Below are 26,523 nucleotides of genomic sequence, written 5' to 3' on the forward strand. Positions count from 1 at the left end.
ACTGTTAGGAACGAACGAAGTGATGAGGGTCCCAGACGTTTACCACTTTTGTGAATCACACTACACACCAGCCCATCCCGACGATCTTTATACTAGAAATGGTTTTCAGCAACCAGTGCTTATAAGAGGCGACTTGCGGGATCAGGTCGTCAGGCTCGCTCGCAGTGCTATGACTGTTGTACCTCCTCTATGGTAGCTGTGTAGAACAGACAACACCGCGTCTACAAAACATCGAGGAAACGGAGCTTGGGTGTCCTACCCTACAGACAGCACCCTGTCTCCAACAAACGTCCAAGAAACAGTGTTACTGTCACCCTCGGTGACCTTCTGATCCAATATAGCTACAACTAAGGATTGAGAATTTCTGCCAACCCTGGCTAAATCACCTTCAAAAAGTATAACTTGTGAGTGAAACTGACCCAATGGGGTTCTGTGGTTTCCGTCTGAGATTGGCATTTGCACTTGCACTTTATTGCCGCCATGATTGAACCAGGTGTGACAGGGCATGGTTCCTTGCCAGGAGTTAACGTCACCGGTCCTCGGTGTAGCTGTAGTTTGATTGTCACATGACCTGACTTCATAACCTGCTGGGCTTTTTTTCTTGATGAAAAAAAGTTCTGTTTCAGAAAATTATGCCATGAAAAGAACACCACAACAAATTAATACGGATTACATATACTTTATTCCAAATATTAAAAAATGTACAGTGAACATGTCTGAAAACATTAATATGACCGGACAACAGCTGCTTTGCAGTGGGACTGTTAGCATGTCAACATGAGCATTTCAATACGCGCGTCACCCAGCAAACCATAGACATTTTATTAGCTTTACAGGATCACTGCGATACGAGTTGAAAACACTCGTTATAGATCATATGCTAAGAGTCATTCACCTTTTCTGCTTAAATGTATTTACAACAAGCATTTCTTGGGGTGGGGTGGGAGGTACTGCTGGGGTGCACTGCCTCTAGGTTCTTTTCATGCTGATAACATGGTCAGTAAGCTTAATGATTTTGTAAATTATTTTCATCAAATTAAGAACCGAGTTTACATGTCAGGTGTAAATTGTTCCTCGTTATTACTGTCTAATTGTGTTTTAAGTACCCCACCACTACCCCCAGTCCCATTTAGTACAGCTGTACCTGCCCACAAATAATGTCAGTTGTGAATATCTAAACGAGCGAGACTCTCTACAGCAATTGTCTGAATCCAGGTGTGAACTCGTTCAAGCATCAGATTTTGCACACTGCATCCTTCTGAGTCATTCGTAGCGCGGGACAAACAGATAAATGTATGTTAGTGTCACTGGGATTTGTTAGAGATGTGGAGATATCTAGAACAGTACTTCTGTCTACAATGCACCATTTACAACCTTTCTCAAAGCCGTGTACCGAAATGTTCAGCCGTTTCGGTGTACGGAGGTGGGTCGAATCCTGGGTTGTCGGCCCCAAGACCATTCCCCTTCTCCACTGTGTGTATACCGATTTGCACTGGGCCGCTGCTGTGTCGGTACTGCTCGCCAGCCTTCAGTTCGCCTGGTGTCATCTTGGTGGATAGGCTGGGCCTGTCGTACTTCTGTAAGTGGGAGAAGCAGAGAATGAGTTTTGCACAGTTCATTTGTTGTACAAGGGCCTGAAGTGACACAGGCTTGGCATTTTTAACACTTGGCTGTTACAGCCTATAAGCAAGGATATGATACTGACAAACCTGCAATTATCGTGTGAAATTGGATTCGAAGCCACGACCATAGGGCCCTGAACAACTGCACCAAATATAACCTGTCTCGCGATCTCTTAATGTTGCCAGCCGGAACACGACTAATTTCTTCACTACTACTGGATCAGGCCTCGGCGAAATGCAGTACTTGATGGCCTTGGTATCAGCTTTGTTGTCAACCTCCATAACGTGTACTGTCGTCATGATTGTGTGAGTGAACGTACCATACATGTACAGGCCAGCCTAGAGTGAACGTACCATACATGTACAAGCCAACCTAGAGTGGATGTACCATACATGTACAGGCCAACCAGAGTGGACGTACCATACATGTACAAGCCAACCTAGAGTGGATGTACCATACAAGTACAGGCCAATCTAGAGTGGATGTACCATACATGTACAGGCCAACCTAGAGTGGATGTACCATACAAGTGTAGCGACCACAAAATTTCCGAGTCCCGTGCTGGGATTCGAACGACGGACCTTCTGATCAGAAGTCGGACGCCTTGTCCACATGACCAAAGAGGTTAACACCGTCACCAAGCTGACAAGGAAAGGATGTCATCTGTGGGATGACTCCACGCCCTGCTACACAAGTACAGGCCAACCTAGAGTGGATGTACCATACAGGTACAGGCCAATCTAGAGTGGATGTACCATACATGTACAAGCCAACCTAGAGTGGATGTACCATACAAGTACAGGCCAATCTAGAGTGGATGTACCATACATGTACAGGCCAGCCTAGAGTGGATGTACCATACAAGTACAGGCCAACCTAGAGTGGATGTACCATACATGTACAGGCCAATCTAGAGTGGATGTACCATACATGTACAGGCCAATCTAGAGTGGACGTACCATACATGTACAGGCCAACCTAGAGTGGATGTACCATACAAGTGTAGCGACCACAAAATTTCCGAGTCCCGTGCTGGGATTCGAACGACGGACCTTCTGATCAGAAGTCGGACGCCTTGTCCACATGACCAAAGAGGTTAACACCGTCACCAAGCTGACAAGGAAAGGATGTCATCTGTGGGATGACTCCACGCCCTGCTACACAAGTACAGGCCAACCTAGAGTGGATGTACCATACATGTACAGGCCAACCTAGAGTGGATGTACCATACATGTACAGGCCAATCTAGAGTGGACGTACCATACATGTACAGGCCAACCTAGAGTGGATGTACCATACAAGTGTAGCGACCACAAAATTTCCGAGTCCCGTGCTGGGATTCGAACGACGGACCTTCTGATCAGAAGTCGGACGCCTTGTCCACATGACCAAAGAGGTTAACACCGTCAGCAAGCTGACAAGGTAAGGATGTCATCTGTGGGATGACTCCATGCCCTGCTACACAAGTACAGGCCAACCTAGAGTGGATGTACCATACAGGTACAGGCCAATCTAGAGTGGATGTACCATACATGTACAAGCCAACCTAGAGTGGATGTACCATACAAGTACAGGCCAATCTAGAGTGGATGTACCATACATGTACAGGTCAGCCTAGAGTGGATGTACCATACAAGTACAGGCCAACCTAGAGTGGATGTACCATACAAGTACAGGTCAATCTAGAGTGGATGTACCATACATGTACAGGCCAGCCTAGAGTGGATGTACCATACATGTGCAGGTCAATCTAGAGTGGATGTACCATACATGTACAGGCCAACCTAGAGTGGATGTACCATACAGGTACAGGCCAGCCTAGAGTGGATGTACCATACATGTACAGGCCAACCTAGAGCGGATGTACCATACAAGTACAGGCCAATCTAGAGTGGATGTACCATACATGTACAGGCCAACCTAGAGTGGATGTACCATACATGTGCAGGTCAATCTAGAGTGGATGTACCATACATGTACAAGCCAACCTAGAGCGGATGTACCATACATGCACAGGTCAATCTAGAGTGGATGTACCATACATGTACAGGCCAGCCTAGAGTGGATGTACCATACATGTACAGGCCAATCTAGAGTGGACGTACCATACATGTACAGGCCAACCTAGAGTGGATGTACCATACAAGTGTAGCGACCACAAAATTTCCGAGTCCCGTGCTGGGATTCGAACGACGGACCTTCTGATCAGAAGTCGGACGCCTTGTCCACATGACCAAAGAGGTTAACACCGTCACCAAGCTGACAAGGAAAGGATGTCATCTGTGGGATGACTCCACGCCCTGCTACACAAGTACAGGCCAACCTAGAGTGGATGTACCATACATGTACAGGCCAATCTAGAGTGGATGTACCATACATGTACAAGCCAACCTAGAGTGGATGTACCATACAAGTACAGGCCAATCTAGAGTGGATGTACCATACATGTACAGGCCAGCCTAGAGTGGATGTACCATACATGTGCAGGTCAATCTAGAGTGGATGTACCATACATGTACAGGCCAACCTAGAGTGGATGTACCATACATGCACAGGTCAATCTAGAGTAGATGTACCATACATGTACAAGCCAACCTAGAGCGGATGTACCATACATGCACAGGTCAATCTAGAGTGGATGTACCATACATGTACAGGCCAGCCTAGAGTGGATGTACCATACATGTACAGGCCAACCTAGAGTGGATGTACCATACATGCACAGGTCAATCTAGAGTAGATGTACCATACATGTACAAGCCAACCTAGAGCGGATGTACCATACATGCACAGGTCAATCTAGAGTGGATGTACCATACATGTACAGGCCAACCTAGAGTGGATGTACCATACAGGTACAGGCCAACCTAGAGTGGATGTACACCGTGTCAATAATATTGCAGCCAGTTCCTGGATGTTGAAGGAACAATGTAAGCAACCCATCCCCCTTGTTACAGAGAGTGACATATCAGGATCAGGAGTACTGTATTTGGCTGACCCCGTGTAGCAGGCTGGGCGTATTGCTGTGTATTAAGTGCTGGCCACGCCATGTCGTTGTTCAACCTTGATACTCACCCTTTCGTGGCTGATGCCCAAACCTCAGTGATGTAGACACATTCTCAGCCCTTTGTGTTTGACAACCAAAACTTCAGTAATGAAGTCTTTTAGCGGCATTTAGAAGTTGTTATATATTAATCTTTTAACTATCTAGTGCAACTTAGTGATGAAGACAAATAACTCACCCCTTCGTGGTTGACACCGAAACGCAGAGGCTTCCTAATACATTCCGGGAGGAAACAAAACGGGAAGATGATGTCGAAGATTGGGCAGATGAGGCGGGGGTCGACGGTGGACGCCCTCGTGTGACCTGCGAGAGGCAGTTGTCATATACATGCATGTTCGTTTAAATCCTAATCGTTTTTGATAAAAGAAAATATCAGGGCGTTCCATAGGTGGTTCCGGGGGTGCTGTATGTGTGCCCCACCGTCACCGTTTTTGTCCTGAAATGTTATTAATTGCTCATTAATTGCTCGAGACTTGTTTGTGTGTGGAGGAGACGTACCCGTGATGAAGCTGAAGATGAGACCGACAACGACGACAATAAGGACGGCGGTGGCGCTGTACCACAGATAGGACAAGGTGTAGAGGTAGTAGTCAGGCGACCTGGGACGGAGTATCATATTGGAGTAACCACAAATGACATACAATACAGTTTGAACCACTCGACATCTCTGCATACAGTAGACAATTTCAAAGTTTCGTTGTAATATAGGTTTACCGTACAACAAAGTTTGACAATCGCTATTATAAAAGAACTTCATTACAAAAAGAGTACCTATGATGATACTAGAACAATAATAGTTCGTACTTTCCAACGTTCCTGGGATATGTAGAAAAAGCACATTAAACTTAAGAAATGTTTTTCCTCTATTCTGTCAAAAACAAACATAAAGGTTTGCTAACTATCTCTTACTTTACAACCACCGACCAAAACCGTCCAGAAAAAAATATCAAGAAATTGAATGTAGATGACTTTGACTGTGACAGGGTCCGTTATCGTGGCGTATCTCCCAAACGCAACATCCAGTGACAATGGAATTTCGCATAATACATGCCCAGCACGTGCTACACGTGCATACAGAAGTTAACTCCTGTAAATGTACTGAAGTCGCAATCACTAATGCAATAGAGATTGACAGTTACTGACAGAAATGCCTCCGAGGCAGTATCTCGGTGAAGCAACAAAGTGGAGAATTGTGGGGACATCATTATGTGAAGTTGCCCGGCAGATGGGTACATCAAAAAGTGTAATTTCACGCCTGTGGGATAAGTACCGTCAAACGGGTGGGGTTGCAACGAGACCTGGGCGTGGTAGACCAAAATCAACGACACCACGACAGGATCGTCTCATTACGTTAATTGCTGTACGCGATAGGTTTAAATCGGCCCCTGCCATCAATAGAGAATTCCGCACACTCACTGGAAGACGCATTTCAACCTCAACCGTTAAAAACCGACTCTATCAAGCTCGTCTGAAAGCAAGACGGCCTTTTAAGGGTGTCACCCTTTCAGCTCACTATAAGCGACAAAGATTGGCATGGGCTAGGCAGCATCAGGGACGGGCTATGCGCCACTGGCGTTACACCATGTTCTCTGATGAGTCAAGGTTTTGCCTACGATTCACAGATGGCAGAAAACGTTGTTGGCGTCGGAGCGGGGAGCGATATGCCAGAGCAGCAATTCTGGACCATGATCGATATGGAGATGGTACTGTCATGGTGTGGGGTGGGATTACACATGACAGACGATCATTAACGGAGCCATGACTGGTCAGCGATACGTTGACCAAATACTGCGTCCTGTTGTGGCTCCATTGGCTAGAGTTATAGGCCGAAATTTTGTATTCCAAGATGATAATGCCAGACCACATCGGTTCCGAATTGTCTCCACTTATCTCCGACAAGAAGGTATCCAGACATTGGAATGGCCCTCTAAGTCCCCAGACCTGTCCCCAATTGAACATCTCTGGGACGTTCTTGGTCGAAGGGTGTACGCCAGGGACCCAGGACCCGCCTACCTGCCCCAGCTTGGTGCAGCTCTCCAAGAGGAATGGCGGGCAATACCACGGGCAACCATCCGGAAATTGATTAACAGCATGCCATCAAGGTGCCGTGAATGTGTTGCCCAACATGGTGGACACACCAGATATTGAACTTGACGCCTAAAATTTATTTAGTGGATATTTAAAGCAGTTTCAAATTCGCTATTATTTCATTAGTTCCCTTATTTCTTGTCGGTAGTATATTTTAATACAGCTGATTAACCTTTCTAACGTAGTTGCCACGGTTGTGACGTTGCTGGCTGTCGTCGTGGCCACTGTAGATATGGAGGACATAACACCAGAGACCGTGACGGGTGCGACTGTCGTTGTGAGGTTCCAGTTGCAGCCTGTGATGTTGGTAGGAGGCTTGGGTTGTGGGGGTTTTTGCACCTGGGCTCCTATACCGATCCAAAACATCATGATGAGGCTGGTGGCCAGGCCTATGCCGGCTCCCTGTCACGAGATTGGGGAGAGACATGTACACGTGGTAATGAAAGTGAAATAACTAACCCGATGATGCTAGTAAGATAACGCAATGAAAGAAGAATTACCAATGTGATAGACTCTTAGAAGATAACGTTTGCCGCCGAGAACCCTTACCTCATTCCGGACGTACCCGCTAGTTAGCACACGGAAAACCGCTTATAGAAAGAACTATCACTTACCCACTTGTTAACCCACGGGAAGACGACTTATAGAACTGTGACTAAACCTCTTGTTAACCCACCGGAGGACCACCTACAGAGCTGTGTCTTACCCACATGTTAGCCCACCAGAGGACCACCTATAGAGCTGTGTCTTACCCACATGTTAGCCCACCGGAGGACCACCTACAGAGCTGTGTCTTACCCACATGTTAGCCTACCGGAGGACCACCTATAGAGCTGTGTCTTACCCACATGTTAGCCCACCAGAGGACCACCTATAGAGCTGTGTCTTACCCACATGTTAGCCTACCGGAGGACCACCTATAGAGCTGTGTCTTACCCACATGTTAGCCCACCGGAGGACCACCTATAGAGCTGTGTCTTACCCACATGTTAGCCCACCGGAGGACCACCTACAGAGCTGTGTCTTACCCACATGTTAACCCACCGGAGGACCACCTAGAGAACTGTAACTTACCTTCTTGTTAACCCACGGGAAGACCACTTAGAGAACTGTGTCTTACCCACATGTTAACCCACCGGAGAACCACCTATAAAACTGTGAGTTACCCACTTCTTAACCCACCGGAAGACCACCTAGAGAACTGTTACTTACCCACTTGTTAACCCACCGGAGGACCACCTACAGAACTGTGACTTACCCACATGTTAACCCACGGGAAGACCACCTAGAGAACTGTGACTTACCCACTTGTTAACCCACCGGAGGACCACCTACAGAACTGTGACTTACCCACATGTTAACCCACGGGAAGACCACCTAGAGAACTGTGACTTACCCACTTGTTAACCCACGGGAAGACGCCTTATAGAACTGTGACTTAACCACTTGTTAACCCACCGGAGGACCACCTACAGAACTGTGACTTACCCACATGTTAACCCACGGGAAGACCACCTAGAGAACTGTGACTTACCCACTTGTTAACCCACGGGAAGACGCCTTATAGAACTGTGACTTAACCACTTGTTAACCCACCGGAGGACCACCTACAGAACTGTGACTTACCCACATGTTAACCCACGGGAAGACCACCTATAGAACTGTGACTTACCCACTTGTTAACCCACGGGAAGACGCCTTATAGAACTGTGACTTAACCTCTTGTTAACCCACCGGAGGACCACCTACAGAACTGTGCCTTACCCACTTGTTAGCCCACGGGAATACCACCTATAGAACTGTGACGCACCCACTTGTTAGCTCACGGGAAGACCACCTACAGAACTGTGAGTTACCCACTTGTTAGCCCACCGGAGGACCACCCAGAGAACTGTGCCTTACCCACTTGTTAGCCCACCGGAGGACCACCCAGAGAACTGTGCCTTACCCACTTGTTAGCCCACGGGAACACCATCCCGAGTGTGAACACACCGAGGAGTGGTCCGCCGATCATGCCGAAGAGAGACAGAGCCGCCTAGGAAGAACATAGAACTGTATCAGTCAGTGAAATGCCCGCCGCCATTCCACACTAATCAGGGTGTGCAAGCCAACCCACGACCAGTTTCGCTTGTCAGTTTTTCTCCAAAGTACATTTGCAGTTTCAATTAAAAGCCTCCATGCAATACATATTTCCCTCAATGAATATGGCCTCAACCTTAAATGCATTATCCACCATTTTGTTGCAAGTTGAACAGCGGTGAGCAACATGAACATGTGGCCAATACAAACACAGAAGGCGCGTCAGGACCGAAGATGGGATGTAATTGTTTGCTGACATTATTAAAATTGCCACATAATCACTCTTAAAGAATATTGTACCATACGTGTTACAGTATGTCGTTATTCAACACATTGTCACCTTCTCAATCTTAAAGCATGTTATACAATACGTGGGGCAATATGTCTTTATTCACATTGCCACATTCTTACTGTTAACAGGTTGTCCCCTGCGTGCACCCATATTTCCTCGCATCACCAACCCGTAACAGTGCTCTCAGTACACCGCCTGGTTCTGACGTCATGTCAGCCATCACCGTTTTACCAAATGTGATATTCCATCAACTCTGAAGTCGACAACTGTCGAAAACCCACAAAGGTAAGCTGTACTGGGTTCTAAACTACTAACCTGTAAGACACTACCCAGGACAGAGGCAACATATGTCAGGCCCAAACACAAGACGCCCAGCACCAGCGCTGAAATATCGGGACAGCGTACTGAGACCGTTGACAACACATGGAAACATGGTAGACTCAAAGTAAACATACAGAATATTTCTTGGTGAAATCATAATAAACAGATATTATGTTGTGATTGTAGTTAACAAAGATATACAGTGGTAAAAACATTGTAAACATAGACAAAGCGTTGTCCAACCCTACAAACCATAGTAAACAAGTAATATGGGTGAAACCGTACTAAAGAGGATTAACGAGGCGAGTTTGTGATACGCACAGTTATGTAGCTAACATGCTGAAATATAGAAGCTGTATGGTGGAGTTGATCAAATAAGGCTTCTCGACCGGTGAAGGGGTTGCCACATGCCATCCTAACTTTTGGTGTACTTCCGGTCAGCACTTACCTATAATCTTCGAGACGAGTGTGGCCCTTCCTTCAGACAGATTCTTGGCGATATAGGACTTGACAACGTCCTCCAGCAGGACAGCTGCCAGGGAGTTGAGACCCGAAGACACGGTGCTGGGAAAAACAGGGGAGGAAATACCGCTTGTATTGCTTCTGGAGTACTACGGCAGCTAGTGTGGGTCAAGGAGTGTGGTAGTTCGGGATAAACGTGATGCACATCTCAGACGGCACCAGTTTGGTGAAACCTGCGAGTACGGGTATGGTGCTGACATACCCATGAGTGGTGACATTCCCAGGGAGCCCACGAAGCTGACATTCACAGAGAGTCCAGTAAGCTCTCATTCCCAGAGAGCTCAGTAAGCTCACATACCCAGGGAGCCCAGGAACCTGACATACCCAGGGAGCCCAGAAACCTGACATACCCAGAGAACCCAGGAAGCTGACATATCCAGGGAGCCCACGAAGCTGTCATATCCAGGGTGCCCAGGAAGCTGACATATCCAGGGAACCCAGGAACCTGACATATCCAGGGAGCCCAGGAAACTGACATATCCAGGGAGCCCAGGAACCTGACATATCCAGGGAGCCCACGAAGCTGACATACCCAGGGAGCCCACGAAGCTGACATACCCAGAGAGCTCAGGAAGCTGTCATATCCAGGGAGCCCACGAAGCTGACATATCCAGGGTGCCCAGGAAGCTGACATATTCAGGGAGCCCACGAAGCTGTCATATCCAGGGAGCCCACGAAGCTGGCATATCCAGGGAGCCCACGAAGCTGTCATATCCAGGGTGCCCAGGAAGCTGACATATCCAGGGAGCCCACGAAGCTGACATACCCAGGGAGCCCACGAAGCTGACATATCCAGGGAGCCCACGAAGCTGTCATATCCAGGGTGCCCAGGAAGCTGACATATCCAGGGAACCCAGGAACCTGACATATCCAGGGAGCCCAGGAAACTGACATATCCAGGGAGCCCAGGAACCTGACATATCCAGGGAGCCCACGAAGCTGACATACCCAGGGAGCCCACGAAGCTGACATACCCAGGGAGCCCAGGAAACTGACATATCCAGGGAGCCCAGGAACCTGACATATCCAGGGAGCCCACGAAGCTGACATACCCAGGGAGCCCACGAAGCCGACATACCCAGAGAGCTCAGGAAGCTCACATATCCAGGGTGCCCAGGAAGATCACATACCCAGGAAGCCCACGTACCTGACTCACCCCGAGAGCCCACGAAGCTCACATATCCAGGGACATATGTTACCAGTACTGTAATTATTACGGAACGCCCGAGTGGATCCGAAGGGCAAAGAAGCGTAGTTTACCTGAGGGCGCCGCTGAAGATGCAGGCGACAAACAGACCCGGGAGTCCCGTGATGTTCCCCAACACGTCCATCACAAACAGGGGGAGGAGCTGAAACAGAGGCCAGCTTACCAGGACATGTGTTCGGGAGCTGACAATGGTGCGGATGGAGGCAGACGCTGAGCGGCACACTGCACTACCCCAAGGGCTGGAGCTACACGGAGCATATATTTGCCTCGATATACACATACGGTGACAAGGAAGGGTGTGGATGTAGACAGTAGCGCGGCTCCACAGTGCACTACCCCAAGGACGACGTCCAGACAGAGCATGTATTTGTTTGTTATATACATACGGTGACAAGGACGACGTCTAGACAGAGCATGTATTTGTTTGTTATATACATACGGTGACAAGGACGACGCCTAGACAGAGCATGTATTTGTTTGTTATACACATACGGTGACAAGGACGACGCCTAGACAGAGCATGTATTTGTTTGTTATACACATACGGTGACAAGGACGACGCCTAGACAGAGCATGTATTTGTTTGTTATACACATACGGTGACAAGGACGACGCCTAGACAGAGCATGTATTTGTTTGTTATACACATACGGTGACAAGGACGACGCCTAGACAGAGCATGTATTTGTTTGTTATACACATACGGTGACAAGGACGACCCCACTGTCCACTGGCGGAGTGGACATGGACATCCATCTGGTGCTGTAACTGCTGTATTGATATGCATGATGGTATATTTCTACATGTTCAGGGTTTATCGAGTATAAGTGGAACTGAAAACACAGTTTCCAAACGGTGACAATAGCGACTAGCGAGACTAGCGAAAACAATTATAAGGGCCAACTAACAACTATCAAATACATACTATTCCCACAAGAAACGCATAGGCCATGTGTATTTTTCAAAATCTATTCATTACCTACTGTGCTCAAACAATCGTCAAAATATGTAACAAAAGCATTGATAACGCGATTTTACACTGTTGTACAAGTAAAAGTCGATTTTACCTGAGAATGTTGACTATTATGAGATTTCTTACATGGATTAAAAATGGCATCGCCAAAAGGCAACAGGAATCACCGTCCACTTGAAGTTGTGCAGTAAAGAGCATAGACTGCCTGGCAATGAAAGTAAGATAATTTACGGAAACTGGCATTCGTTTTTTAAGGAGTTTCAAGGTCAAATCACTACGCCACGTCTTGACTCTGCGACACGGAAAGTGTGCACCAATCTTCTGTTGTCAGGCGTCTGAATGTTAGTCTGATCAAGATATCACGGGTTGCAGCTCCTTGCAACCAAACAGGTATAACAAGTGACCGTCCCTGGACAGGCAAAACCTCGCGTTATCACTGCAGCTCAAGATCGGTACACCCGGGTACTCCATTTGCGTGATCGTACTGCCACGGGTGAGAGCACAACAGCCAGGGTGCCAGGTACTTCAAAGGGTATCCGGAACAGGTTGAAAGGGATTGGTCTGAGCGCCAGAGGACCCGACGTCTGGCCCGTGCTACGTCGTCTACACTGGCTTAAAAATTCATGCACTAAAGTTTACTTGTGGACGCATTATACAATTTTGACAGATTTCTGACCTATGCGTTTCTTTTTTGGATAGTATATTTTTACTGAGACCCGGGTGTGGACATTGGCTCCGTACATAAAAAGCCGCAGTGGAAATGGCTTTCAGAAGTTTGCGAATCTGCGATTCTTATCTAAGACTTTGAGTTAACACTTTTACCAGTATTTAGTCTCTTCTTGGTATTTGTTTTTCATGATCATGAAGTGTTTTTCTCTGTTTCACGCGCTATGACGAAAGTGAAGTCAGTATGTGACTTCGATTTGGAATTATGCTGTGTGTGACTGCTCCACTGCAGCCCTATGTGTAAAGGTTATGAGTTGTTTAGAAAAACGCATTGACGTTGTACTTCCATTGTCCTTTATGACGAAAATAACCATCATTCGAAATAGCGACTTTTGACAAAAACGAAGTATCACCTGGTCCGAAGCGCTGACCAGGCCGAAGCGGATTGGGTCGCATGTGCTGTAGAAGGCGTACAGAACGATGCCGATGAGGCAGCAGACGTAGAGGATGAGGCAGAGGCCGGGGAAGTTAATCCAGATGGCGCTGTAACCGAAGAGAGGAGAGTTCCCTTTTAACGAGTTTGGTTCTGCCTTGTTGTCCTACACCAACACACAAGCTGTTAGAGAGAGTTTCTTAATCAACATATACCCCACGTGCAACCCAGCCACAGTGGACTATAGAAAGCCAAGCCCTACAGAAAGCTCGCATTCACCTGATGAAGGAGTAAGAATGTATTACCTTTAAGTGTCTACATATTTACAAAGGACGTTCATCTCACAGTTGGGTTTCACAATTCCAACTTCATCAAATTAGTCGCCCCAAATATTTTCTACCTAAAAATCAATAAAATGGACAAAAATGTAACTGACAGCTGAGCTTTCTTCAAAGTGGGGCACGTGCACGCACGCTGAACTTGTGCCTGATTGGTTCCGTAGACGGCCACCCATGTGAAGAATCCACCAATCACAAGAGACCACACGCTGTGACGGACGGATGGATCTGGACTGAAGCTGAAAAGAACAACATGGCCATGGAGAAGAAATCAACACTATGAGACAGGTAGAGCCACCCTCCAAGGAAAAATGAACGTTCTGAGCCCCACTAGTCCGTAAACCCGTTAAACTAGGAAACATGTCAGAGTGAGTACACCTGGAACCTTTTAACCGTGTTCCACTGTACGAACTCCGTCAAGTTTCTCGGAAAAGGAATACAACATTAAACGCACAAGCATAATTAATGACGAGGTCAAAACCTGATGACGTCCTGGTTATGCAGACTGGATTCTGATGTGTCAGGGAGGTTTATGACCAACTCTACTGGGCCATGTTTCACAAAGCTGTCGTAGCTCCTGTATCACACACTTCTACATAGTCAAATATTACACAGACTTACGACAATCGTTGTCCTGAGATCGCGTTGTGAAACGGACGCTGGCGTCCAAGGATGTATTTGGTATATGCCTCTCTTACCAGAGTGAGACTAGGTGTAAATCTGGCATCTATTTTACCGGCTTGTTTCACTGTGCCTATTTGTGAGTTTGTCCCTGTGTCCAGTTCTGCATTTTGCAGATGTATGACTTACTTTAGTCCATGTGTCTGGGTGTAAGATGTTTGACGTACCTGAGTCCATGTGCCTGGGTGTGAGTATGACAGATGTATGACATATTATAGTCCATGTGTCTGGGTGTGAGTATGACAGATGTATGACACACTTTAGTCACGTAGAGCGACCCTGCCTCTGGAGAATCAAAATCTAAAGTAATAATCAGTAGGACAGGTGTGTTCTAATGCCACGGTGTAGGCAGAGTTTAGTCAGTAGGACAGGTGTGTGGCGCGTTCTAATGCCACGGTGTAGGCAGAGTTTAGTCAGTAGGACAGGTGTGTGGCGCGTTCTAACGCCATGGTGTAGGCAGAGTTTAGTCAGTAGGACAGGTGTAAGACGTACTCATATACGACGATTCTTTCGTTGCGTTCAGCGACCTCCCAGGCCTTGGCGAACCCCCCGAGAACCATGGACCCTTTGATGAGGACCGCAAACAGCCCTGCGAACATCATTCCGATCTGGAAGGTATCCGTCCATAGCACCGCCTTCATCCCGCCCTGGAACACAAGGAGGGGCGATAACTGATTCAGTGAATATTATCATATGCCTTTAAAGATACATTCAAGCCTTACCACAGGAAGAGTGGGCTGCCAAAAATTATGGTTTATGTCTTTATTACCACAAGGCTGTCCCAAGCCCACCGTATCCTACATACCGAAACATCAGTCGCATTAACCTATTCAGACAGTTACCTCATTTTCAACCGATCCGAATTTTCTCGTGTGAAAGTGAAAATAGACATCATAAACAACTCTGGCTACATTGAATTCCAATTCCTTGTTTCATAAGAAAATGGTATTTACAAATGAAGTTGAACTCTGAAGTTTAACAACACCGTATTTATATATTTTATGGCGAGGTGTAGGCAGCATGACATCAACTAAGACATCAGACACTATCCCTGTTTGATGAGGTCGTAAAATGATACACAATGCATCAGACTCACTGGTTACACCTGCTATGTGGTTTTAGCGCTTATTCAGTGTAATTCCGTAACGCACAATGTGAATGATATAATATCATTTCTGTACCAAATCGCCGCATATTTTTCGAACGGCAGAGCCTCGTTTTGAGATTCCAAGGTTTCCATTTATCAGAGCTAGCTGTAGGACAGAGCACGGTGTACGACCCGTTTGCAAGGATTAGAAGGAGCGTAGTGCTGCAATATACAAGTACTTAGACGTATCAAATCATCCTGATATGTATGTATATATCCAGTTAAATGAATTAGTCGTAAAACAATGTAAACTGGTTATTGCACTAACGCAATAGGACGGAAACTCGTCAACAGGAAACGAAACTGCAATCAATGTTTTGACTTGTACAATCTTTTGTAACATGTTTGTTACTGACGTGGTGTATTCTCGATGTCAAAAATTGGGAAACTCACGATCGTTGTGTAGAGTGTGCAGACAACTCCTACTGATATTACAGAGCCCCAGAGGGTGAAACCAGTCACTGAAACAGACCAGGGACGTATACATAGCACACCATGCTGACACAGTTTGTGTTACCTATTATTTAGCTGTATGCCATCATCGATGTTGAAATACCTTACACTGGAATAAATCTATTTTATACTATAATCTATTATGCCATGACATGTATCATATATTCACATGGGTAATAACTGGATTTTAGACACAGTTGACCCTGTTGGTGACCTTTAGGGATGCATTGGTCATACTACATATGTGCAACTAGGTTAGTCTTACGGCCTAGTGATCAACAGCATGATAATCACGCTACGCAACTGGGATACGATGACATGTCAACCAGTCTGACGAGCCTGACCACACGATCCCGTTAGTCGCCACTTAAGACAAGTATGGGTTACTGAAGATCAGTTCTAACCCACATCTTCACGGACCTTATTAATAAAAACGATCTGGAGCTATTGTTTATATGCTGAACACGATTCTGTGCTGATACTGGTATACCACAATGACCTGGAGCTAGCCACTTACCGGCGTTCAGGGCGAGGGACGGGGCGTACAGCACGATGGACATATACAGCACCTAAAACATCCAGCATACAAACTCCAGCCATTTTAACACCAGCCTTAATTGTAGCGTTGTAATTAACAAATGATTACTGCAATGAACTAATGTAATTGTATGAATGTGTGAAATGAAGCACCATAACAAATATGCAAACACTTAACAGCCCACCGTGGTAACATAAGGGATTTGAGTATTTGTTTCAACTGATGATATAATGAAGTACAGGTTTCAGGTGGGGCTGGGAATACTAACCATCTGGACCACGAATGTCATGGATCCTGCAGTGCGGATTGTTTTCCCAAACCGGTACTCGAGGTACTGAAACAGTAGGCATGGAGACATCAAAACAGGCCACTCAATTTACAAAGTGTGTTAGTACATTAGGGCAGATTTGCATATATCTGAACTAAATCACTTAGTGGTAAGGTCAGGTACAACAGTACATGTACACATGCCAAAACAGACGACCCAATACACAAAATGGAGGGATCAGCTGTAACAGTAGATGCTGACCTATAAAACCAGACCACCCAATACATGATGTGTTTGACCAGTCGTAAAGACAGATATAGACAGTCAATGAGGCATACATTCTGTTTATGTGTCTCGGATTTTCTATCAGGACTTGAAAGTGTTCCAGTATACTTCTAGGATACCCGACCCAGTACAACATGCCTCTACCCGGTTACCCGACCCCGCACAAATACGACCCTACCCGGTACATGGTTCAGTCAGAATACTAACCTGGTACCCGACCCCGCACAACACGACCCTACTCGGTACACGGTACAGTCAGAATGCTAACCTGGTACCCGACCCCGCACAACACGACCCTACCCGGAACACGGTACAGTTAGAACGTCAACCTGGTACCCGACCCCGCACAACACGACCCTACCCGGAACACGGTACAGTCAGAATGCTAACCTGGTACCCGACCCCGCACAACACGACCCTACCCGGAACACGGTACAGTCAGAATGCTAACCTGGTACCCGACCCCGCACAACACGACCCTACCCGGAACACGGTACAGTTAGAACGTCAACCTGGTACCCGACCCCGTACAGCCTGACCCTAATAGTGGTGTTCCGATTAATTGAAATAATTGCAGATTGGTCGCAGTAACCAAGCGACCAAGATATCGATCACATTTTCTCATAATCGAACACAAACGGTTTTGGAACTTCTGTTTTAGTGTCTGAAACACTTGATGATGGAATATATCTTCGAAGTTGTCAGGATCTGAATACGTGTTTATTTCTTTGAAAACTCAGTTCACTAACCAAAACCTCATGACTCCATGAAGTTTATGTACATGAAACTTTAGCCTTTACTTTAAATTAGCAAGTTGCATCATGTTATACATAATTATCTGCAGTAACAACCCTGATAGGAAAATCTGTAAATCGGAGCTAACCATGTTTTTTCGATGATTGTTCGTTGGTAAAGAAGCAATCATCAGTTGTGAGATTTCAGCCAATTCCCAACACTTGACCCTACCCAGGTACCCGATTCCGACCTTAACCGGATACCCGTACAGCCCGACCGTATCCAGGTACACGCAGCATATCGCAAGAGATAGACACCAAATGGCTGAATGGATAGTATGTTAATGACACCATGGGAAACCAGTATGTGTACTAAGACCCACCTAAACAGATCTGATGATGCATAAATGAATACTTTGATTTGCGACATGTAGTCTAACTATGTTGTCTCTTTATTACTGTCCTCCAACAAGTGAGCACCCATCGGACCATATTACCCGAGTAACCCATGTCAACTGTACCTTGAAAGTATCCAGGAAGTGCTTAGGATACTGTATAATCAAACACTTTCTGCGATTATGACATGACTTGTCTATTGGTAAAACACATCTGAAAGACATTATACGATGCTTGCCTTTAATAAAGCTGGTTGGCTTTGGAAGCGACCTAAAAGAGGTGAGACACAGTCGTGTGCGCCTCCGACATTCACCAGTTCCCGTAGAAATTCTGCCGTGATACAGTTATTCAAACTGCTTCAGCATATTCACCATTGATTATCACTGACATTGTTTCCACCAAATTTTTAATACGAACCTTCCCAAGGATTATATATGTACTGGTAAATACAGTCTTAAAACCCGGCTCTGCCATCTCATACCGGAATACAATTTACATGACAAGCAGGTGGCAGCTCTGCGGTAATATTGAACAACAGTAAACACAAAAGTGGCACACATATAGTGTTGGAAGAAGCCAGGAGGTCGTACTGGGCCCGGGGATGGTGAGTGATTTATGTGTTTGTACAGGAACGACAGCTTGTGTGTCGTATAGGGAAGCCCTGAGACGTGCGGGAACTGAAACCCAAGCAGATTAATGCTGGACAAAGGCAGTTGCAAAATCTTTACGACCGTCCATTACAAACACTTTTTGTGTTAGTTTTGCCATTAATAAACAGGTTAAACTTGGGGAGGTAGTGCGTGGGCTAGTAAGAGGGGCTATATGTTGCACTGAACACCATTGACTATCAGTTGAGTGGGGTACAGCGATCCTGTTTCCCTATAGAAGCTCATATGCTCAATGCCCACATGCACACGCACACGCACACGCACACGCACACGCACAAAGATGCATAAAATTATGTACCTGTACATACACTCGCATGAACGTGTGCACGCCGCATGCACGCATACACATAACGTGCACGCGCACACGCGCACACGCACACGCACACACACACACACGAAGTGGCTTCCGTCATCTTCAGCTCACAAGCCATGTATGTATGGGATTAAAGTTGTAAACTTAGTTGTCATGAATCCTTGAACACTGGGTAACACAGCCTATATACCCAGCCATCTAGGCTTCCACTGAGACGCTAGGTATTTATGCCGTAATATAGCCTATGATAATCTGAACATCCTTCTGTAAAAGTCTTCTGCAGGTGTCAGGCCCCAGAACGTTACCAGGGCCCACATGCACAAAACAATCTTAGCGCTGCGACTATCTTAAGCCTATGTTGAAGAATGGGAGTTACAATCATTGTAGTGCTAAGATCGCTTCGTGCAAGTCAGCCCAGGACATACACGGAGCAGCGGTATCATGAGGGGCGTCCTGTGACGTCATCAGCACTGCTCACATGGGCCCACGTGTGAACACTGCGTACGTTGACGAGCGCTAGCAATTAAGTTCTTTATTCTCATAAACCACTTTTATGGTACAAGAGCTCACAATATAGTAAACACAAAATAAAATTCAATTTCAAGATGGCAGAAAACAACATAATAACATTTCTTTCTCACCAGAGATGATAGGTGTAGAACATATTTTGACAGATTTACTATGTCATTAGATGTTTTTAAAGATATTTTTCTGAACGTTGTTTCATTGGGACTAGAGGTTATATGGGTAAATATTGCTTCCTCAAAGCATCTAGTGCTTTGCAATGAAACATAATATGATATTCATTCGCAATGTGTTTTTTAGAAATGCATGTTCTCCCTTGGAATATTATACCAGCGGTCCGTCTCAATAGGTAACTCTATGGCATAGAAATACGCTTTGGAAGGCCAGTATTAGGAAATGGGTTCAACTACTGAAAGTAAATTCACTTGGGGCCAGAAATAATGTTATTGTGCGAGTTTGGGACAAATTCATCTTTAAGAATGTGTTCGACTTTTGAGACCAGCCACTGTGTTGTACAAACACGAGAATCCAGTATTGTCGGATATATTTTTAACGTGTGACAGCCAGGGATTATCTTTTTTATTTGTTGCTCTTTGGAATGATAAATGATTGTAAATTAAGTTGTGAGCTTACTAACATTTTCTTGGTCAGTTAACTTGTGCCAAAAGTTTAATAAACGTTTATATATCACAATTCTAATAGGGAATCTCCCTAGTTCTCCATACAGCATAAAGCGAGGGGCTGAGCTTCTTAATCCTGTGAGGAGTGTAAAGCACTTTATGAGGTTCAATATCATTTATGCAATTGAATATAATAACGAAGACAGATTTACCCCCTGTCTGGTGCCACTGCAGTTTCATACCTCCTTATAACATTGTACAAGTGATTTGATATTGTTATACATTGATTCAGGAATTTACCTGTTTTACCCTATATATTTTTTTCACAGTCCCACTCACCAAACAGTATGGAAAGCTTTTGTAAAGCATATGCATACACGGAAGAATTTTTGTTTTCTATCTTTCAAACTTTTCATCAGATAATAAATTATAAATACATTGTCAAAGTGAAGAATGACTTTGGGCCTGGGCAGGTGTTAAACATTTTTTTTGTATCTAAGATCTGAAAGGCGGTTGATTTATCACCTCTTTTCTTACAGATCGGTTTCATAATTTCCGTTAACCATGATTCTGGTAAAACACCCTTCTAAACTATGAGATTTACTAGTTCAAGCAGTAATGAAACCATCCAGTCAACACTATGAAATCATTTATTTTCTATCAAGTCTATCCCCTAACACCTCTCGAGTTGTTCAGTTGCAGAAATGATTTCTTCTTTCGGGAGAACTCTATGCAGCATTGTTACTATTATCGTTATCGCCTTGTTCATGTTCGTCTGACTTGATTCAGTGACTTGAAGTACTCGTAAAATACGTCGACATCTAATGAACTGTCATTCCCTTTATTTGAATTACTAAAGTTTAAAATTTAAAATTTTCCCAAACTCTTTCGTGTTCTGTTTATATTTTCTCTCAACATCTTACCTAACTACTCTTTGCACAGTCTGATATGTTTGTCCATGCATTTTGATAATACTTAAAATCAAGTCTATGAATGCGTTTGCCATAAAAAGAACTTGATTTTTTAAATCGTCGTTTGGTTTTATTGATCTTTCCTGTCATTATGACACGCTACACTAAAACCACAGCTCATATCTGTCAACAGATAATCCAGGCAGTCTCAGAGCCCACCTTTGTCACATAGCGTTTAAGAGTCGCTGGGCTTTCCACATATATATGCAAGACACGTGCACATATTGCACAGCGTACTGCTACTCGGGTAATGGAGAATGTGTGGTGTCATGTGTATGGTGTTGGCAAGACATTCCCAAGCCCTTAATCCGACTTGTCGTCGGTGTCAGTTGCATTTCTCTTCATCTGACCTGTAACAAACGGTCATGGACAGAAACTGATCAGTATGTTTACAGGGAATACTGTTTAATCTTTGCGTAAATCCACCCAACAGATTTCTGCCCCCAGATACTGATCATTTCACAGGTATACCAAAACAAAAACCCACAGACACGGATATCTGTGACGGCGTTCACACCCAAAATGCAACCAAAGACAGTCAAAATAAAAGCTAGTAGTCAGCTTATGGTTGAAGTAAGCACAAAGACAGTGCTTGCTTGCGCTTATAGTTTCACTTCATCTATCATTTGACGTAGTAAAACCCATAAGGATTGTTCGATAACTCCGTTGAAGTGTGCTGAACATACAACAAAACAGGCTGATTTCATAGTGTCAAATGCCCGAGAGGACAATTGACAAAGAACCGCCATGGAGCATGGTCATTCACTGTCATCAACAGCGTCTTGACCTTGCTGAGCACGACATGTCAACGACCAGCTAAGTGACCGGCGGTGTCCTCACCGGTACACATGAGTAGACATTTCAACCAGTTTGACAACTTTCATCCTGATATCCGAAATACCTCTGAAATTTATTCGGGGTCTTTACGACGGCCCTAGCAAACCCCTCCCCCCGCAGGCTATTCGCGAAAGCAAATTATTATACATGTTGAGCTAGTGACTCAGCTGCTGACATGTGGCTACCAGAACAGGTATGAGATGCAAGTCAATGACTAATGTCAAAAGTCAGCAGGTCAACGATGGTATGGGACAGTACATATGCCAGTACACGCGGTAAACATCTACTAGTATATGGTCTAGTAGCGAGCCGGGGACGTGATCACAGTGTACACACGGCCATGTTGTCACTGATACTGAAAGCTGACTGACCAAACACTGATGTGTCTGAAGACAGAAATGCAAACAGAGAGTGGCCTGCAGGAACAGCTCACGGTTTAACCTTCCCCACTACGCTCTTCATGCCTCCAAATCAATTCTGGATGAAATCCTTCTTACACACACACGCAAGCTCACGCACAGGCACACATGGCGATGTTAATGTTACAGTAAAAGTAGTATTATATCCAACACCTAGTAGAATGAATAATGTGTCATCTAGATGGATTACGTGACCAACAGCCGTCACTGTTGGGCATGCCCCATCCCACTGCCGTCACTGTTGGGCACGTCACTTCCCTCTACTGTCACTGTTGGTCACGTCATATCCCTTTGCCGTCTCTGCTGAACACGTCACATCCCCTTACCGTCACTGTTGGGCTCGTCATATCCCTCTGCCGTCACTGATGAGCATGTCATATCCCTCTACCGTCACTATTGGTCACGTCATATCCCCTTACCGTCACTGTTGGGCATGTCATATCCCACTCTCGTCACTGTTGGGCATGTCATATCCCCGTACAGTAACTATTTGGCACGTCATATCCCTCTACCGTCACTGTTGGGCATCTCATATCTATCTGGCATCGCTGTTGGTCACGTCGTATTCCTCTACCATCCCTATTGGGCACGTCATATCCCTCTGTCTTCACTGTTGGGCACGTCATATCCCCTTGCCGTCACTGTTGGGCACGTCATATCCCTCTGCCTTCACTGTTGGACACGTCATATCCCACTGACGTCACTGTTGGGCACGTCACATTCATCTTCCTTCACTGTTGGGCATGTCATATCCAACTGCCTTCACTGTTGACCACGTCATATCCCACTGACGTCACTGTTGGTCACGTCACATTCATCTGCCTTCACTGTTGAGCATCTCATATCCAACTGCCGTCACTGCTGACCACGTCATATCTCACTGCCGTCACTGTTGACCGCGTCATATCCCACTGCCGTCACTGTTGATCACGTCACATCCTTCTACCGTCACTGTTGGGCATGTCATATCCCTCTACCGTCACTGTTGAGCATGCCATATCCCTGTGCCGTCACTAATGGGCACGTCATATCCCACTGCCGTCACTATTGGGCACGTCATATCCCCTTATCGTAACTGTTTGGTATGTCATATTCCACTGCCGTCGCTGTTGGGCACGTCATATCCCTCTACCGTCACTATTGGGCAACACCCTTGTACAACATGTTGACGCCAGGTGTTTGCACAAATGGCTGGCATGTTCGGCCCTACTAGTGGAAAGAATCTCTCGTAGACTTTAGACGTTAAATTATACTTGCCTGGTGGCACGCAGTAGTACAACTGCCATTTAACAACGGCCTGAAAACAAATCAGACTAGAAGTGATTGTAGTCAAGATAAAGTACATCAGAACTTACTTCATACGCACTTGTAACCTTGAGGTTGTAGAATATTGGGATGAAGATGTGAGCGGATGCAGCAATGACGAAGAAATACGAAACGCCGATCCACCAATATACCGTCGTGAAGTTATACATCTCTGCCGGCGTCCCAAGCAACGTGATCGCCGACATAAAACTCGCCAATAACGATAACGCCACGGGAATGGCGTTCATGTCTTTCCCTGCCATAAGAAACTGACGGAGATTGTTCTTTTTTCTGTCGCGGATGGCGTAGAAGACGCCGATGGAGGCGGAGATGACAAGGATACCAGCGAAGATGACATAGTCAACGACGTGAAAAGTGTTTCGCTTTCCAGTTTGGAAACTGTAGCCTTCCGACATGATGAAGAACAGAAACAAGGGCACAAGAAGGTGTCCTGTCCTCCTGTTACACAGCGACTCTTGACTGAACTTGGACTCACAGTGAACCCGTTTTGTATTATCCAGACACCCAGTCGCACAACACACCTTTGCGGGGATTCTGTTGTAGACAAACCGATCTGCTTCAATAAAATGCAGGTTTATTGTAAAGATTGTGTTTCGTCACGCTCTGTTTCGTGTAGGGGCACTGTGCTCCCTCCATGTAAAGACGCCCCCTTCCACTACCATCCCATTTGCCCCTCCCTCATCAATATACCTGTCACTTTACCAGTTACTGTCGTCCGCTCATGGGGTTTGATTGACGTGTGGCGTGGAGGCTTCCTCGTACATCACGTGACTCACTGAAATGTCAGATTTGCATGAAACTCTACCTTAACATGTCGACGTTTCCCTTTATGTTCGTTTAGTAATGGCAAAGGACTTATGTGTTACGATTGCAAGTGTTAAGAAAGCGTGTTGACTGGTATGGTTGTGACTGTTGACAGTAAGCTATATCCCCTATATGCCAACTGACCTTGACCACAACCGCCATTCATCTATGGCCTGCACATGATGGCATTCAAGATGGAATCGCTAGCAGCTGGGGCCAAGTACGGGATCGGTGTGGTCCTCCTAGGCAAACAGGTGTACGAGGGGACAGTCTTTAAAGCGACCTCCTCGCGTGATCCCCACTGACCTCTCTTACAGCCGGACTCGCTTTGACTGAAATATCACGACATGGCATTCGTGCCCACTTTATCTGGCAAGTGGAAATAGCCGAATATAGAACCGGCGGCCTGGACCAATATAGACCAAACCATCTGCCTGAGTCATACAAAGGTAACTGTGTTACCATTAGTCTTACCCGATACAGGACAAACGACTTCATCCATGTGCAGAGCCTTTCTCATGGTGTCCAGAACAAACGGCCTGACTCATGAAATCATCCTTCATGATACTGTACAGAACAAACGACTTGATTCATGTAGAGAACCTTGATGATGCTGTACAGAACAAACGACCTGACCCAAGCATAGAACCTTTCCTGTACTGTACATGACAACTGACCTGACCCATGTACAGAACCTTTCTGATACTGTATAGAACAAACGACGTGATCAATGTACAGAACCAACTGTTTGTGTATATTGATTGTCGTGCCCTATGCAAGTAACCAACTGTCTCACCCAACTCCGAACCAACAGTCTGGTTCTCCACAGTGCAGCCATGTATCTGTGCACAATGTACTCTGACCGCCATGGGAAGCAGTATGGTGTAGTTAAGGGACGTTATTCATGAAAACACGGTGGTGTGTCAGCGATATCGTTACAGTCAGTGAAAAATAAGAAGTAATGTTTTTTACAAACGTTTATCGTCTGATCAAACAAATCTGCTCCGACGTATATTCACTTAACGCCACAGCAGCAGTTTACAGCACAGCAGAGAGTAAAAACGCCCCTGGCCTTGTATGCGGCCTGCATGACACTAAGCAAGACGTTACAGGAATATAATGCTGCAGTTCAAATGTATGCTCGGGAACGTAACATGTATTTTATGTCGTGAATAGTTAGTTATAATGTATTCTCAAACGGCCCGAAATATGTTTCTGATATTTGGTGTCGTTTGGCTGAATTGGGTCTGTGTTAAAGTATGACTCAGTACTCAAGCCTGTAAAGTTTGTACAACGAAGCCTCACCAGCAACTCACTTTTTACTATACAAATGACGGAGAATCGAATGTACAATTTTGTGTACACCAAGTGCATGTTAGGTCTTCTTGACGTTCCAGTATTTTGTATCGTGACAACAATTTAACCGGATGAACATGACGGCATGTTTATCGAGACAACCTTGACAATATTTTGAGAAAATCGAGACAACGATCTGTCAATGGAATACAGGTGTCATGTTATCAGGAGGAAGGTATAGTTTCAACTTGACACACGCAACAGTTTAAATAGCAGAAAATGGTGCATAAATAGCTGGGCTTAGCTTTCTGTTAACTACTGTTACTCAAGCTAAAGGAAAGGTGTTGCCATTGGTGTCTTTAAAGAAAGTGGTTATCATAATAAAATCTACTCCAAGAAAAATAAGTGCGGTCGTCCAAATCTATCTTTCCTGTCTATCTTGGGTCGTCCAAACCTATCTTTCCTGTCTATCTTGGGTCGTCCAAATCTATCTTTCCTGTCTATCTTGGGTCGTCCAAATCTATCTTTCCTGTCTATCTTGGGTCGTCCAAATCTATCTTTCCTGTCTATCTTGGGTCGTCCAAATCTATCTTTCCTGTCTATCTTGGGTCGTCCAAATCTATCTTTCCTGTCTAT

The 26,523-nt window shown here is 45.4% G+C and overlaps 1 protein-coding gene across 1 annotated transcript; it reads right to left on the reverse strand.

The window, feature by feature from the left end:
- Positions 1-663: 663 nt before the first annotated feature.
- On the reverse strand, positions 664-24,562 carry LOC137285320 (sodium-dependent multivitamin transporter-like). Its single transcript, XM_067817677.1, has 15 exons — positions 23,817-24,562; positions 16,694-16,759; positions 16,405-16,456; positions 15,828-15,895; positions 14,780-14,934; positions 13,705-13,845; positions 13,249-13,378; positions 11,250-11,338; positions 9,916-10,031; positions 9,462-9,529; positions 8,724-8,810; positions 6,948-7,177; positions 5,186-5,286; positions 4,866-4,990; positions 664-1,577 (listed from the first exon to the last, which is right to left on the reverse strand). Exons 1-15 carry the CDS (start codon positions 24,180-24,182, stop codon positions 1,380-1,382), a joined length of 1,992 nt encoding a protein of 663 aa, XP_067673778.1. The 5' UTR covers positions 24,183-24,562; the 3' UTR covers positions 664-1,379.
- Positions 24,563-26,523: the final 1,961 nt, after the last annotated feature.

The sequence above is a fragment of the Haliotis asinina genome, chromosome 5, assembly GCF_037392515.1.
Source record: "Haliotis asinina isolate JCU_RB_2024 chromosome 5, JCU_Hal_asi_v2, whole genome shotgun sequence".
NCBI classification, from domain to species: Eukaryota; Metazoa; Mollusca; class Gastropoda; order Lepetellida; family Haliotidae; genus Haliotis; species Haliotis asinina.

Bases quoted from the DNA above. Each gene is read 5' to 3' on its own strand.
- LOC137285320 (XM_067817677.1), bottom strand. From the start codon at position 24,182: ATGTCGGAAGGCTACAGTTTCCAAACTGGAAAGCGAAACACTTTTCAC. The intron at 16,760-23,816 runs GTAAGTTCTGAT...CTACTGTTTCAG, and splicing joins AGGTTACAAGTGCGTATGAA to TACCTCGAGTACCGGTTTGG. The intron at 13,846-14,779 runs GTACGTCTTACA...TGTTCTTTTCAG, and splicing joins GAAAGAATCGTCGTATATGA to CTTCAGTCCAGATCCATCCG.